At 41.0% G+C, this 16,893-nt stretch overlaps 1 protein-coding gene across 1 annotated transcript in view; it reads left to right on the top strand.

The window, feature by feature from the left end:
• ZNF568 (zinc finger protein 568) overlaps positions 1-16,109 on the top strand; it is a 90,046-nt gene extending 73,937 nt beyond the window's left edge. Inside the window, exon 8 of the mRNA XM_032173136.2 lies at positions 15,634-16,109. Within this exon, the coding sequence (XP_032029027.2) occupies positions 15,634-15,911 (278 nt within the window). The 3' untranslated portion in view covers positions 15,912-16,109. The remainder of the gene's footprint in view (positions 1-15,633) is intronic.
• Positions 16,110-16,893: the final 784 nt, after the last annotated feature.

Here is a 16,893-nt window from a genome sequence, read left to right as displayed (position 1 = left end):
TTTAATCTGTCAGTCCATTTGTCTATTTAAACCATACTGCCTAAAGACCGCTTTCTAGTAAAGTCTGATATTTGGTAAGTCACGTTCCTCTACCATGGTCCTGTTCTCTAGAAAGGTCTTAGCTGTTCCTAGGCGTTGGCGTCATATACATTTTAGAATTGGCTGATCAAGTTCTGTAGAAATCCAGTTGGGATAACGATTTATAATGCATTAAACCTTTGATCAATTTGGGGAAAGTTGACATTTTTACGGTATTGAGTCTTCCTCTGTCTCTAAATAACTATGCTTACTTGAGTCTTGTGGAATTGTTTTCAATAAATATTTTATAATTAGAGTCTTACACATCTTTTGTTAATTTTATTTCTAGATATTTTTGTATTTTGTGTTTTTCTTAGATGACATTAATTTTAGAAAATAGACCGGGTGCTGTGACTCACACCTGTAACCCCAACGCTTAAGGAGACTGAGGCAGGCGAATCACAAGCTCAGCAGTTTGAGACCAGCCTGGGCAACATAGTTTGACCTCATCTCTACTATAAATAAAAAATTAGCCACACATGATGGTGCATGCCTGTAGTCCCAGCTACTTGGTAGGCTGAGGTAGGAGAATCACTCAAGCCCAGGAGGATGAGCCTGCGGTGAGCTATGATTATGCCACTACACTCCAGCCTGGGTGACAGAGCAACACCGTCTCAAAAAAAAAAGTAAATAAAATAAAATATAATTTTCTCATTGTTTCTGGTATATAGACTTGCCATTGATTTTTTTTTTCTTAAAACTCCCATGGCAAATTATTGCAGTTGATTTTGAGATATTGATTTTATATCCCTCCACCTTGCTTAACTCTTATTTATTCTGACATCTTGTAGATTCTTTTGGATGTGGGGTCATCCAACTTGATCATATCATTGATGAATAAAGACACTTTTTAGTTGTAAATAGTTGTCTTTGTCTATTAGTATTGATTTCTTTCCTTCTTTTATAACCTTTATTTTAATTCTTATCTTGCTGCACTGGCTCCATCTCCCAGAACAGTTTTGAATGGTGAATATGGGCACCCTGTCTTATTCACAGTTTTGGATACTTCACTTTTACTTATGTTTGCACTTGTTTTTTTTGTAGGTGTCCTTTATCAGGTTAGGGACATTGCTTTTTATTGCTAATTTGCTCTTGAGTTTTTATCATGAAGGAATATTGCATTTTTAAAATGCCTTTTCTGCATCCATTGAAATGATTGGTCGGGCACGGTGGCTCATGCCTGTAATCCCAGCACTTTGGGAGGCTTAGTCGGGCGGATCACCTGAGGTCAGGAGTTTGAGACCAGCCTGGCCAACATGGTGAAACCGTGTCTCTACTAAAAATACAATAACAAAAAATTAGCCGGGCGAGGTGGCAGGTGCCTGTAATCCCAGCTATTTGGGAGGCTAAGGCAGGAGAATTGCTTGAACCTGGGAGGCAGAGGTTGCAGTGAGCCAGGATCGCACCATTGCACTCCAGCCTGGGCAACAAGAGCAAAACTCCATCTCAAAAAGAAAAAGAAAAGAAAAGAAATGATCCTAAGTGTTTTCTCTTTAATCTGTTAATGTGCCTAATAATTATAATTGATTTCCAGTATCAAGTACACCTTTTATTGGGAAAAACCTACTTAGCCATGATGTGTGATGAATTTTTACATATTACTGGATTCAGTTTGCTAATAACTTGCTTAGAATTTTAAATCTGTGGCATGTGTAAGACTGGCCAGTAATTTCAATTCTTCATAATGTCTTTATACAAGTTACTCTGTCCCAGGAGAACTGTGGCCTTGGCCTGTGAACCAAGATTGTTTTCTACATTTTTAAATCGTTGGGGGAAATGATCAAAAGAATTATATTTTATGACACATGGAAATTATATGAAATTCAAATTTTAGTGTTCATAAATAAAGCTTTATTGGAACATAACCACATTCATCCATTTATATAACATCTCTGGCTGCTTCTGTGCTGCATGGCAGAGTTGAGGAGTTGCAGCAGAGATGGTATGTCCCACAGAGCCTAAAATACTTACTATTTGGCCCTTTACAAAAAAAAGTTTGCTGACCTCTGGTCTAGCCTCATAAAATATATCAGTCTTCCTTTTCTTTTTCCCATGGTAGGATCTGGGAGTACTCATGTTATCAATGGTGTGAGCAAGGCCACTCTTTTCAGATTATTTGTTTATTCCCTCTCTTCTAGTCTTCTATGCCATTGACTACCCCCATCCTCCCCCTGCCCATAAGGCAGTTGTGTTAATGTGCATCGTTTCCTTAGTATGTATTCATTCATGCAAAATGTTTTTCTCGTGTTAAGGTCCAGGGTGGTCAGTTTTTCAAAATCTTCCATATATGATTGAGAAGAATGTTATTTGAATTGAGTTCATTGTTCTATATGCAGCCATTAGATCAAGCTTAATAATTTTGGTATCTAAATATTCTGTTTTTACTGACTTTTTGTCTGTTGTATCTGTCAGTTATTTCTAGTGTTTTGTTAAAATCTGCCAGTATGATTAGGGTTTGTCTATTAGAGTTTCTATTTCATTTATGTATATGTGTATGTATATATAATATGTATTTTTTATTTATTAGGTAAGCATAAATTTATCCTTTTCTAACTTTCATCTTTCTGAATATTTATGTTTTGAATGTGTCTCTAATAACCAGCATAGAGCTGGGCTTTGGTTTTGACAATTTTGACCAACTTTGTTTTTTTTTTTTTTTTTTGAGACAGAGTCTCACTCTGTCACCCAGGCTGGAGTGTAGTGGTGCGATCCTGGCTCACTGCAACCTCCGCCTCCTGGGTTCAAGCAGTTCTCCTGCCTCAGCCTCCCAAGTAGCTGGGACTACAGGTGCACGCTGCCACGCCCTGCTGATTTTTTTGTATTTTTAGTAGAGACGGTGTTTCACCGTGTTAGCCAGGATGGTCTCGATCTCCTGACCTCGTGATCCACCCACCTCGGCCTCCCAAATGCTGGGATTACAGGTGTGAGCCACCGTGCCCGGCAACCAACTTTGTTCTTTTTTTTTTTTTTTTTTTTTTTTTTTTTTTTTTTTTTTTTTTTTTTTTTTTTTGAGAAGGAGTCTTGCTCTTTCACCCAGGCTGGAGTGCAGTGGCACGATCTCAGCTCACTGCAGGCTCTGTCCCCCCGGGGTTCACGCCATTCTCCTGCCTCAGCCTCCCGCATAGCTGGGACTACAGGCACCCGCCACCTCGCCTGGCTAATTTTTTTGTATTTTTTAGTAGAGACGGGGTTTCACCGTGTTAGCCAGGATGGTCTCGATCTCCTGACCTCGTGATCCGCCCACCTCGGCCTCCCAAAGTGCTGGGATTACAGGCGTGAGCCACCGCGCCCAGCCAACTTTGTTCTTTAGCAAGAGTATTTAGTCTATTTACAGTGCTTGTAATTACTGATATAATTGAAGGTATCATTTTTGTGCTTTTTATTCTACCTTTCTGTATTTCATTGTCTTCATTTCATTTTCCCTTCTGTGAGTTTGAAAGTTATAAGCTATTTGTGTTTATTTAGTGGTTACTTTGGAAATTTTAATATACTTTCTTAACTTACTAGTGTCTAAAACTAAAACATATTATTAAGTTCTTGGTAAATAAGGAAGTAGGATACATTCTAACTAATCAAACAACTTACATTATCATCAGGTATTTTTCTTCTCTCTTTTTTTAACCCATAAGAAATTTTTATTTTATGTATCGAGTGTTAGCTTAGATTATCCATGTATTTACCACTTTCTTGGTTCACCATTCTTTCTTACATGTCAAGGTCTCCATCTGGGATCACTTTCCTTTAGATGGAATTAAATAGTAAATTTCTCTCTGATTTTGGTGTGTTTTTTTTTAATGCCTTTATTTGCCCTCATTTGTGAAAGATATTTTACCCTCACACTGGGACATTCCGCTGTCTTCTGGTTTACATTTTTGTTATTAAATAGTCATCTGTCAATCAGACTTTTTTTTTCTGTAGATAATCTATCTTTAATCCCAAATTGCTTTTCATGTATTCTCTTTGTATTTAGTGCTCTGCAGTTTTGGTGTGATTGTCTAGGCGTGGATTTATTTTTATTTATTCCATTTAAGACTTATTGGGCTTCCTGAATCTGAATAATGCCTTTGCCAATTCTGAAAATTTCTTAGCTGTCCTGTCTTCCAATACTGCCATTTTCTTAATTCTTTCTCTTTTCTCCTTCTAGAACTTCAGTTAAATATCTATTAAGCCATCTCACGTTATCTTCTTCATCTCTCTTCTGTACATCGGCTCATTTGTCTTTTTTTTTTTTTTTTTTTTTTTTTGAGACGGAGTCTTGCTCTGTCGCCCAGGCTGGAGTGCAGTGGCGCGATCTCGGCTCACTGCAAGCTCCGCCTCCCGGGTTCACGCCATTCTCCTGCCTCAGCCTCTCCAAGTAGCTGGGACTACAGGCGCCCGCCACCACGCCCGGCTAATTTTTTGTATTTTTTTTTAATAGAGACGGGGTTTCACCGTGGTCTCGATCTCCTGACCTCGTGATCCGCCCGCCTCGGCCTCCCAAAGTGCTGGGATTACAAGCGTGAGCCACCGCGCCCGGCCTCATTTGTCTTTTTTAATTGCATTCTGCATAATCTCTTTTTATACCTTTGAGTCCAGTAATTTTCCTCTTCAGAGAGATTTATTCCAGCCATTGTATGATTTAAGTATGTTTTTTTGTTTTATGTAATTTCTTTTCCTTTTTTTGAAATCTACTGTCATCTTTGTGAAGTTTTCTTATTACATTGCCTCCATTTTAAAAACATGCAATATGCTTGTTTTATAATTTTTGGCATTATCTATATAACATATGAATCTTTTACAGAGGTGATTCCTCCTGCCTCTCAACATTTTATTAGGGAAATTTTCAGACATAATGAAAAGTTGAAACAATTTCATGACTGATTTTCCTGACTCTTTGTTCATGAAATTATGCCTCTTTGCATGTTTTTTGTTTGTTTGTTTGTTTGTTTTGTTTTGTTTTTGAGACACAGTCCCACTGTGTCACCCAGGCTGGAGTGCAGTAATGCGATCTTGGGTCACTGCAGCCTCCACCTCCCAGGTTCAAGCGATTCTTGTTTCTCAGCCTCCCAAGTAGCTGGGACTACGGGTGCACGCCACCATGCCTGGCTACTTTTTGCATTTTAAGTAGAGTTGAGGTTTCCCCAGATTGGCCAGCTGGTCTCGAACCCCTGACCTCAAGTGATCCGTGCACTTTGGCCTCCCAAAGTGCTGGGATTACAGGCATGAGCCACCACACCTGGCCATTTTTTTTTAAATTTGATGATTTGTTTAGGCAAAATTCACATAATATATAGTTAACCATTTTAAAGTGCATAGTTCAGTGACATTTCTTTCATTCACAATGTTGTGCTGCTTTGTTTTTGACTCATAGGTTATTTTCCTTTGAATTCTACCCATAGATTCTTTTTTTTTTTTTTTTTTTTTGAGACGGAGTCTCGCTCTGTCGCCCAGGCTAGAGTGCAGTGGCACAATCTCGGCTCACTGCAAGCTCCGCCTCCCGGGTTCACGCCATTCTCCTGCCTCAGCCTCTCCGAGTAGCTGGGACTACAGGCGCCCGCCACTGCGCCCGGCTAATTTTTTGTATTTTTAGTAGAGACGGGGTTTCACCGTGGTCTCGATCTCCTGACCTCGTGATCCGCCCGCCTCGGCCTCCCAAAGTGCTGGGATTACAAGCGTGAGCCACCGCGCCCGGCCAGATTCTTGAGGCCTGATTGAAGGTTGTTCCTCTAGGGCAGATCTGTGTTTGCTTCTACCAGGAGCCCTGCCAAACCACGACCACCGTAAAGTAAACACAGATGGCAAGTTTTTTAGATCCTCCTTAGTATTGTTATGTGAACTGTAGGCCTGTGTGAGGGCTGGCTTGTAGTTATAGTTCCTCAGAGGAAAATGTTTCCCTCCTGCCATCTGCCAAGGTTCAAGTCAGGCAATTTTCCTAGCAGACCCTAAGAATGGGAATGCTACATCTAGTTTTCCCTTCCTCTAAGGGTGTGGTTCTAGAGGTCCCAGGTCTTTGTAGTATGGAATTAATTAGACCCCCCACTTGGCCAGCTATAGGCTTGACCTTCTCTCCCCCTGCTCCTTAAGATCATGAATGTCAAAGCTTATGGTCATCTGGGCTCTATAGACATTCCCTGGGCAAAACAAGCCTCAGTGGCTCAGCATACCCCTCTCTGTTCCCATTTTGACATAGTTTTATCTGCTGAAGATTACTTCTCTGTTAGCTCATCCTTGCATTCTAAAATATTTTTGATATTCAATCTCTTATTTTTCAGCTGGTGATTTGGACATAGTAACTACCCCACAGAACCTGGTGTCCTATGATTGATTTTCTCTTCTTTTTTTTCCCCGTCCGTGACTGAGATTTTTAAGGGGAAATGCATGCTAGGTAAGAGTTATCTGTGACCCCGGGGGCCACATAGAGCCAGAGTCATGGGGATTTGATTGGTATTTTTGGATGAGAGAATTTTGTTGACACAGCTGCTCCTCTCTTCCCCTTCCCTTCTGCCTTTGATCTCCCTTCATAGACTACTGTGATCTGCAGTGACAAACACAGCAGACCTAGCATTTTCTTCTCCCCTAAGTGCAGGGGCCAGCTGAGGGTTCTTTCAAAGGATCAGGAAATTCCCAGGTTTCATCTACAAGAGCCAGAAGTTAGAAGGCAAACAGCTGCAGACTTGGATATTTCTCAATAGATTCAGAACCTAGCAATGCCTCTGTAACTGCAGATTTGAGTAAATGACTTCTCTTCTCTAAGCTAAAGTTTCCTTTCAGTTAGGATTCATGACCTTCTCATGAGGATTAATATATGTAAGGCACCAGGAACTTAAAGTGCTTAAAGTACAATGATTGTCCTTGAGATGCAGTGTGCATTACACTACCAGCAGTAAGGTTAGGGGTAGTAGCAGGAGAGAATGTCAGGCAGGAACGCCATGGGTAATCTCGGTTTGGAACCAGGATGTACTGGCCATGAGGATTCCTGGAACTGTGGTTTCATGCATTGTGTATCTGGGTAATTGAGCCCTGCTGAGGCTGCTAAGGGCCTGCTGATCCTGTGGGTTGTCTGGCTCCGTGCTGGTGATTCTGGAGAGTCTTTGCAGAATGAGGTTTTAGTTTTAGTTCCGAAGGTCCCAGTTCTGGGATATAGGAACAAAGCCCAGGAAGTGGCTGGTGCATAGAATACCAGAATTTATTCCTCTATCTCTATTAGGCTTGAGGGAGGCTGGAACCCTCTGTTGTAGAAATCTTTGTCCAGAGCTGGGCCTGCCCAGGTATCCTGTTCTCCTGGGCCATGAGGGCTCCCTCAAATCTCTGGAGTGCCTTCCACGGCTGAGGGTCTCAGTGATATCCAGGTTGTACAAAAGGGAGCCCAGGCCCTGGGCTCTGATCAGCTCCTGACAGTGGGGAAGTTGTTTCTTCTGAATCTGTTATTCTACAATTGGATTCCCTGGGATTCAAGAAAGACAAAAGTTTGTTCATTCTTTCTCAAATCTCAGAGAGAAAAAAAAAAAGACTCTGCGTGTGTGTGTGTGTGTGTGTGTGTGTGTGTGTTGGGGTACCAAAAGCAGGGATGGGTTGAAGGGATTCATTCTCAGGCCTTTGGGGACCTTGAGGTCAGTCTGATGAATTTTGTCAACAAAATTCTCTTATCCAAAAATATCAATCAAATCCCTATGACTTGCTTTTTCTTCCTCTTGCTTTCTCAGGCTTTCTCTAGGAGAAACCTAGGGTATAAATTTTGTAGTTGTAAAAGCTATTATCTATATGTTAGTATGTCTCCTCTCCTTCATTGAATGCATTCTTTCATTTTAAAATTTTTTTTTTTTATTTTTGTAGAGATGGGGTCCTGCTATGTTGACCAGGCTGGTCTTAAACTCCTGGACTCAAGCGATCCTCCCACCTCCACCTCCCAAAGTGCTAGGATCACAGGCGTGAGCCATCACACTTGGCCTGAATGCTTTCTTTTCTATTTTTTATTTTAATTAACAATGTATTAGTCCCTTCTCGCATTGCTATAAAGAAATACCTGAGACTGGAGATTTTATAAAGAAAAAAGGTTTAATTGGCTCACAGCTCCAGCTCCACAGGTTGTTCAGGAAGCATGATGCTGGCATCTGCTCAGCTTCTAGGGGTGCTCAGGAAACTTACCATCATGGTGGAAGGCAAAGGAGAAGCCAGCACTTCACCTGGCCAGAGCAGAAGGAAGCAGGGAAGGTGCTGGACACTTAAACAGCCAGATCTCGTCAGAACTTACTATCATGAGAACAGCAACAAGGGGATGGTGCTAAGCCATTCATGAAGTATTCACCTCCATGTTCTAATCACCTCCCACCAGGCCCTACCTCCAACATTAGGGATTAGAAATCCACATGAGACTTGAGTGGGGACACAGATCCAAACCATATCCGACACATTGTAATCCTAGCACTTTGGGGTCATATTTATGGGGTACAATTTGATGTTTCAATACATATCTACGTTGTATAATGAGCCAGTCAGGGTAGTTAGTATATCTATCACCTCATGTATTTATCATTTCTTTGTGATAAGAACATTCAAAAGCCTCTCTTCTAGCTATTTTGTAATATACAATATTTTATTGTTAAACCATAGTCACCCTACTGTGCAATAGAGCACCAGAATTTATTCCTCCTGATTGTAACTTTGTACCCACTGACCGACCTCTCCCCTTTTGTACCCCCACCCCGTCTCTGGTAACTACTGTTCTGCTCTCTGCTTCTGAATGCCTTCTTTTTGCTTCAGAAGATTTGAACAGATTGAACAGATTTCTTTTTCCTAAAACTTCTTGCCTTCCCCAGGGACTTGTTCCCCAGTCCTTCCCATTCCAGTCAGTAATGCTACCAAAGACTGCTATCTCTTTTATTGACTGATTGATTGAGATGGAGTCTCTCTCTGTTGCCCAGGCTAGAGTGCAGTGGCACGATCTTGGCTCACTGCAACCTCTGCCTCCCAGGTTCAAGCGATCCTCCTGCCTCAGCCCCCCAGTAGCTGGGATTACAGGCACGTGCCACCACGCTCGGCCAATTTTTGTATTTTTAGTAGAGACAGGGTTTCATCATGTTGACCAGGCTGGTCTCAAACTCCTGACCTCAGGTGATCCACCCACCTCGGCCTCTCAAAATGCTGGGATTTACAGGTGTGAGCCACCGTGCCTGGCCAAGGCTGCTGTCTCTTAAGGGCCTCTCTGTTCTCCAAGAAGTGTTTAGGTATTTATCAGCAAACCTCTTAGCATTTATAAGTTTTTTTGAGACAACGTCTTGCTCGGTCATCCAGGATGGAGTGCAGTGGCACAATCATGGATCACTTCAGCCTCAACCTCCGGGGCTCAAAGAGCTCCTCCTGCCTCAGCCTCCCAAGTAGCTGGGACTGCAGGTACATGCCACCTTGTCCGGCTAATTTTTGGATTTTTTTGTAGAAACAGGATCTCACTGTGTTAGTCTTGAACTCTTGGGCTCAAGCAATCCTCCCACCTTGGCCTCCCAAAGTGTTGGGATTACAAGAGTGAGCCACTGTAGCAGGATTAGCATTTTTTAGATGGCATATTCTTCCACCGAGAGTACTGATGGAGTAGGAAAACCAATCCTTGCTGGAAATTTTCATACCTTCCTTCTTGGAGCTGTGATTTGATGAAGTGGAAATGAATGGTTAAGTGGAATCACATATTGCAAACTTGAGTTTTCTAATTAGACAAGAAAGGAATTGATGTTGATTTATTGTGTTGCAGTCTCAGTATCAGCCAGTATCTCTAGCTGTCTGAGGATTTTAGGACTGGGGATATCCTGAGATATGTAGATTGTATGGAGTTACAGTATATTCCCAAGGAGTCTGTGCCAGATGGATAAAGTGTGTCCATTTTGAACTTGTGTAGTATGTGTGCACCTCGTGTGACATAATTGTGAATCTGGATCTTTCTCCATCAGTTCTGGTAGCTAAGGAACAAGGAGAGTATGGCTGGGGACATTTGTGGTAACACTAACAATTTAGCCAGATGTATAAATTGTTGAGAAATGACCAGGCACGGTGGCTTATGCCTGTAATCCCAGCACTTTGGGAGGCCAAGGCGGGTAGATCACTTGAGGCCAGGAGTTCAAGACCAGCCTGGCCATCATGGTGAAACTCTGTCTTTACTAAAAATACAAAAATGAGCCAGATGTGGTGGCCTATGCCTGTGGTTCCAGCTACTCAGGAGGCTGAGGCAGGAGAATCGCTTGAACCTGGGAGACAGAGGTAGCAGTGAGCCGAGATTGCACCACTGCACTCCAGCCTGGGTGACAAAGCGAGACTCCATCTCGAAAAAAAAAAAAGAAAGTAAAGGATATTTCAGCTCCATTTACCAGGCTGTCTTGCTCACCTCCTATAATACTTCCCCCCTCATTTCAGAGAGGAAGTGCCCTCTTTCTTCCCCTGTGACAACCATTTTACTTGCATTTTGGGTCCAATTTTGTCCTGACTTTTTAAAACAGTTTTATTGAGATATCATAAAATTCATCCATTTAAAGTTCAGTAATTTTTAGTCAGTTTGCAGCCATCACAACAGTCTAATTGTAGAACATTTGTATCACTCAAAATGAAACGCCATACCCATAAGCAGTCACTCCCCAAACCCAGCCCTAAGCAACTACTGATCACTTTCTGTCTATATAGATGTGCCTGTTCTGGACATTTTATATTAATGATATCACACAACATGTAATTTATGACTGGCTTTTTTCACTTACCAGAATGTTCTCAAAGTTCATCCATAGTGTAACATATACCAGTGCCTCATTCTTTTGTATTCAAATAGTATTCCATGGTATAGATATTACCATTCTGTTCATTCATCAGTTGGTAGACATTTGGGTTGTTTCTACTTTTAGGCTATTATGTATGACTAAAGCTGCTATGAACATTTGTATATAGGTTCTCTTCTTTTCTTAGTTTGTTGAGTATTTCTGTCATGAAAGGATTTTAGAATACTTTTTTTCCATTACTTCTTCTGCATCTATTAAGACATCTGTAGTTTATGTCCTTTGTTGTATTAATATATTTGATTACATTGATAACTTTTGGATGTTGAACCAACCTTGCATTTGTAGGATAAATTTTACCTGGATGTGGTATATAATCCTTTCTCTATGCTGTGGGATCTGGTTTGGTCTTTTTTGTTAAAGATATTGGTCTGTAGTTTTCTTGTGATATCTTTGCTTTGTCTGGTTGGTTTCGGGTAATACAGGCCTCAGAATTAGAAAATGTTTCTTCATCTTCTGTCTTTTTGAAGTGTTCATGAAGGATTTATATTAAGTTTTCTTTAATGTTGGGTAAGTGAGGCCATTTGCTCCTGGGCTTTTCTTTATGGGAAGATTTTTTTGCTCTAATTCAGTCTCTTTATTTGGTATAGGTCTGTTCAGGTGTTCTATTTCCTCTTGAGTCAATTTTGGTAGTTTTGGGTCTTTTTAAGAATTTGTCCGTTTTGTCTAAGTTATCTAACTTATTGGCATATAGTTATTCATAGGAGTTCCTTATAACCCTTTTTATTTCTATAAGGTCAGTAGTGATATCTCCTATTTCATTCCTGATGTTAGTATTTTGAGACTTCTCTCTTTTTTTGTTGGTCAATCTAGCCAAAGATTTGCCAATTCTGTTGATCTTTTCCAAAGACCAACTTTTGGTCTCACTGATTTTCTCTGTTGTTTTTCTATTCTCTATTTTGTTCATTGCTGCTGTGATCTTTTATTATTTCCCTCCTTCTGGAAGCTTTATGTTTTTGTTTATTCGTTATTATCTGGTTCCTTAAGATATACAGTTAGACTGTTGATTTGAGATATCTCTGCTTTTTTTTCTTCTTTTTTTAATATAGGTGTTTTTAGCTGTAAATTTCCCTTTAAGCCCTGCTTTAGCTGCATTTCATAAGTTTTGGTGTATTGACTTTTCATTTATCTCAAAATATTTTTTAATTTTCCTCATGATTTCTTTAACACATTGGTTATTTAGGAGTATGTTTTTAATTTTCACATGTTTGTGAATTTCCCAAATTTCCTTCTGCTGTTGATATCTAAGTTCATTCCATTGTAGCTGCAAAACATATTTTGTGTGATTTCAATCCTCTTACATTTATTGAGGGCTGTTTTATGGCTTAATATATGGTCTAACCTGAAAAATGTTGCATACTTGCTTGAGAAAAATGTGTATTCTCCTGTTGTTGAGTGGAGTATTCTCCAAATGTTTTCTTAGGTTTAATTGGTTTATAGTGTTTTTCAAGCCTTCTGTTTCCTTGTTGATCTTCTGCCTAGCTATTCTATCCATTATTGAAAGTAAAGTATTGAAGTCTTCAATTTGTTCAATTGTCTATGGCTCTCTTTAATTCTCGTGTTACATATTTTGGGCCTGTGTTATTAGGTGTATATGTACTTACAACTGTTACAGTTTTCTGACTATCATTATATCCTCTTATCATTATAAAATATCCTTTTTCCTGATTTGTGTGTTGTTGTTGTTTTTTTCTGAGACGGAGTCTAGCATTGTTGCCCAGGCTGGAGTGCAGTAGCACAATCTCCGCTCACTGCAACCTCCACCTCCCAGGTTGAAGTGATTCTCCTGCCTCAGCCTCCCGAGTAGCTAGGATTACAGGTGCCCACCACCACACCCAGCTAATTTTTGTTTCACTGTGTTGGCCAGGCTGGTCTTGAACTCCTGACCTCGAGATCTGCCCGCCTCAGCCTCCCAAAGTTCTGGAATTACAAGCGTGACCCACCGCGCCCGGCCAAAATATCCTTTTTTCTCACTGGTTACAATTTTTGTCTTAAAGTTTATTTTGTCTGGTATTAGTGATGCTATTTTACCTCATTTTTGGTTACTCTTTGCATGGTATATCTTTTTTCCATTCTTTCATTTCAACTATTTGTGTCCTTGAATCTAAAGTTTGTCTCGGGGGCTGGGCATGGTGACTCACACCTGTAATCCCAGCACTTTGGGAGGCCGAGGTGGGCAGATCAATTGAGGTCAGGTGTTTGAGACCAGTCTGGCCAACATGGCGAAACCCTGTATCTATTAAAAATACAAAAAATTAGCTGAGGCCGGGCGCGGTGGCTCACGCTTGTAATCCCAGCACTTTGGGAGGCCGAGGCGGGCGGATCACGAGGTCAGGAGATCGAGACCACGGTGAAACCCCGTCTCTACTAAAAATACAAAAAAAAAATTAGCCGGGCGTGGTGGCGGGCGCATGTAGTCCCAGCTACTCGGAGAGGCTGAGGCAGGAGAATGGCGTGAACCCGGGAGGCGGAGCTTGCAGTGAGCCGAGATCGCGCCACTGCACTCCAGCCTGGGCGATAGAGCGAGACTCCGTCTCAAAAAAAAAAAAAAAAAAAAAAAAAAAAAAAAAAAAAATTAGCTGAGCATGGTGGCCCGTGCCTGTAGTCACAGCTACTCAGGAGGCTGAGGCATGAGAATCGCTTGAACCCAGTGGGTGGAGGTTGCAATGAGCTGAGATCACATCATTGCACTCCAACCTGGGTGACAGAGTGAGACTGTTTCAAAAACAAACAAACAAACAAGCAAGCAAAAAACTGTGTGTCTCTGGTAGATTGCATATACTTGGATCACTTTTTTTTAATCCATCCTGCCAACCTCTTCTTGTAGTGTTTAACAAACTCTATAGTGTTTAATATGTTTACATTTAATACACTGATGGGGTAGGATTTACAATTGGTATTGTGGTATTTGTTTTCTATTTGTGTTGTTATTGTATATTCTTCCATTACTACCTTCTGTTATATTATCTGAATATTTTCTAGAGTACCATTTTTGTTCCTATATTGTTTCGTATACAGTAGTCTTTGAAATTATTGTCTTAGTGGTTGCCTTCAAGATTATAATTAGCATTTCAACTTAAAACAATCTAGTTTGGATTAACACTAGCTTAACTTTAATCTTATATAAACACTTTGCTCCAAAATACTTCTGTTCCCACCTCCCTTCTTTGTACTATTATTGTCATACAAATTACATATTTATACATTATAAGCCAATATTGGCAGAATAATAACCCTCTCAAAGATGTCTATATCCAAATCTCTGAGACTTGTGAACGTGTTACTCTTACATGGTAAGGGGGAATTCAGGTTGCAAATCTGCTCAACTTCAGTTAGGGAGAGGATCTTAGGTTATCCAAGTGGGCCCAGTGTAATCACAAGGGTCTTTAAAAGTATCAGAGATGTGGCTGGGTGCAGTGGCTCACACCTGTAATCCCAACACTTTGGGAGGCTAAGGTGGGCAGATCGCTTGAGCCCAAAAGCTCCTCATTTTCTCATTTTTCACTTCCCTTTTTTTTTTTTGTAATTGCAGTGTAAAGAATTGTTTATTAACTATTTTTAGTTCGTCATTTCTACTTCAGGATTTTTCTTTGTCTTGCAATGTGAAAATACCTCCTATTTTCTTTCTTGTTATTTTGCAGATTGGGAGTTGGGAAGAGAAATCAAGAATTTATCTCCAAAGGAAAACATTTATGAAATTAGATCACCGCAACAAGAGAAGGCCAGAGTTATCAGAGAAATCAGATGCCAGGTGGAGAGACAACAGGGTCATCAGCAGGGACATTTCAGACAAGCTGTAATACCATTTACTTCCATGCAGTGCACAGCCCATAGAGAATATCAGTGGCTTCATACTGGAGAGAAATCCTGTGAATGCAGGAAATGTAAGAATGCTTTCAGGTGCCAGTCATGTCCTATTCAACATGAAATAATTCATAATAAGGAAAAAGAACCTGAATGTGGAGAATGTAGGAAAATCTTTAATAGTGGATCAGACTTGATTAAGCATCAGAGGCTTCATGAAAGCAAAAAACATAGTGAAAATAACAAATGTGCCTTTAATCATGATTCTGGAATTACTCAACCTCGGAGCATTAATACTGGAGAGAAACCTCAAAAATGTAAGGAATGTGGGAAAGCTTTTCATTCCAGCTCACAACTTAGTCGGCATCAGAGGATGCATCTCGGCGAGAAACCCTATAAGTGTAGGGAGTGTGGGAAAAAGCCTTTCCATCCACCGCACAGCTTAATCTACATCAGAGGATCCATACTGATGAGAAGTACTATGAATGTAAGGAGTGTGGGAAGGCCTTTACCCGTCCCTCACACCTTTTTCGACATCAAAGAATCCATACTGGTGAGAAACCCCATAAATGTAAGGAATGTGGGAAGGCTTTTCGTTATGACACACAACTGAGCCTTCATCAGATAATCTATACTGGTGAAAGACGCTATGAATGCAAGGAGTGTGGGAAGGTGTACAGTTGTGCCTCACAGCTGAGTCTACATCAAAGAATTAATACTGGTGAAAAACCTCATGAATGTAAAGAATGTGGGAAAGCCTTTATCTCTGATTCACATCTTATTCAACATCAGAGTGTCCATACTGGGGAGAAACCCTATAAGTGTAAGGAATGTGGGAAGTCCTTTTGTCGTGGCTCAGAACTTACCTGACATCAGAGAGCTCACACTGGTGAGAAACCCTATGAGCGCAAGGAATGTGGAAAGGCCTTTACTTGTAGCACAGAACTTGTTCGACATCAAAAAGTTCACACCGGGGAGAGACCCCATAAGTGTAAGGAATGTGGGAAGGCTTTCATTCGAAGGTCAGAACTCACTCATCATGAGAGAAGTCACACTGGTGAGAAACCCTACGAGTATAAGGAGTATGGGAAGGCCTTTGGTCGTGGCTCAGAACTTAGTCGACACCAGAAAATTCATACTGGTGAGAAACCATATGAATGTCAGCAGTGTGGAAAGGCCTTTATTCGGGCCTCACACCTTAGTCAACATCAAAGAATTCATTCAGGACAGAGGAGTGAATGAAGAAATGAGGGATGGCTCAGAATTTGATTGACATGAGAAAGTTCATATTGATTTGGAAAAAAAAAACCTATGATTTTAAGTGTGAGACACCTTATAAATGTTAGGAATTAGCAGGGATTTATTTGTGTTTCAGAATTTATTACACATCATGATACAACTGGTGAAAAATTGAAGAACTCCATGAATGTAAAGAAAGTAGCGAGGCCTTTTTGGTGGCTCAGAACCAAGTCAACCTCAGGGAATTCATAATGGGGGAGAGGAGGGCAGTGAATGTGCTGAGAGGACTTAATCATTCAGACCTTTATCAGCAGCAGAGTCATTTGCCCTTAGGGGAAATCAGATGATTCAAAATATAAATGCAGGCCTGGCCCGGTGGCTCCCGCCTGTAATCCCAGAACTTTGGGAGGCTGAGGTGGGTGGATCACAAGTTCAGGAGATAGAGACCATCCTGGCCAACGTGGTGAAACCCCATCTGTACTAAAATGCAAAAAATTAGCCGGGCATGGTGGCGTGCGTCTGTAATCCCAGCTACTTGGGAGGCTGAGGCAGGGAAATCACTTGAACCCGGGAGGCAGAGGTTGCAGTGAGCTAAGATCGATCCACTGCATTCCAGCCTGGTGACAGAGCCAAGACTCCATCTCAAAAAAAAAAAATAATTATTATTATTATTATACACACACACACACACCCCCACACACCAGGTGCAGTGGCTCACACCTGTAATCCCAGAACTTTGAGAGGCCAAGGTGAGTGGATTGCTTGAGTCCTGGAGTTTGAGACCAACATGGGTAACATGGTGAAACACCGTCTGTACAAAAAATATAAAAAAAATTAGCCAGGCGTGGTGGTGCATGCATGTAATCCCAGCTACTTGGGAGGCTGAGGCAGGAGGATTGCTTAAGCCCAGGAGACAGAGGTTGCGGTGAGCCAAGATCATGCCATTGCACAGCAGCCTGGGTGACAGAGCAAGACTCTTGTCTCA

The sequence above is a fragment of the Hylobates moloch genome, unplaced genomic scaffold (assembly GCF_009828535.3).
Source record: "Hylobates moloch isolate HMO894 unplaced genomic scaffold, HMol_V3 SCAFFOLD_13, whole genome shotgun sequence".
NCBI classification, from domain to species: Eukaryota; Metazoa; Chordata; class Mammalia; order Primates; family Hylobatidae; genus Hylobates; species Hylobates moloch.
This window is presented reverse-complemented; position numbering and strand designations above follow the sequence as displayed.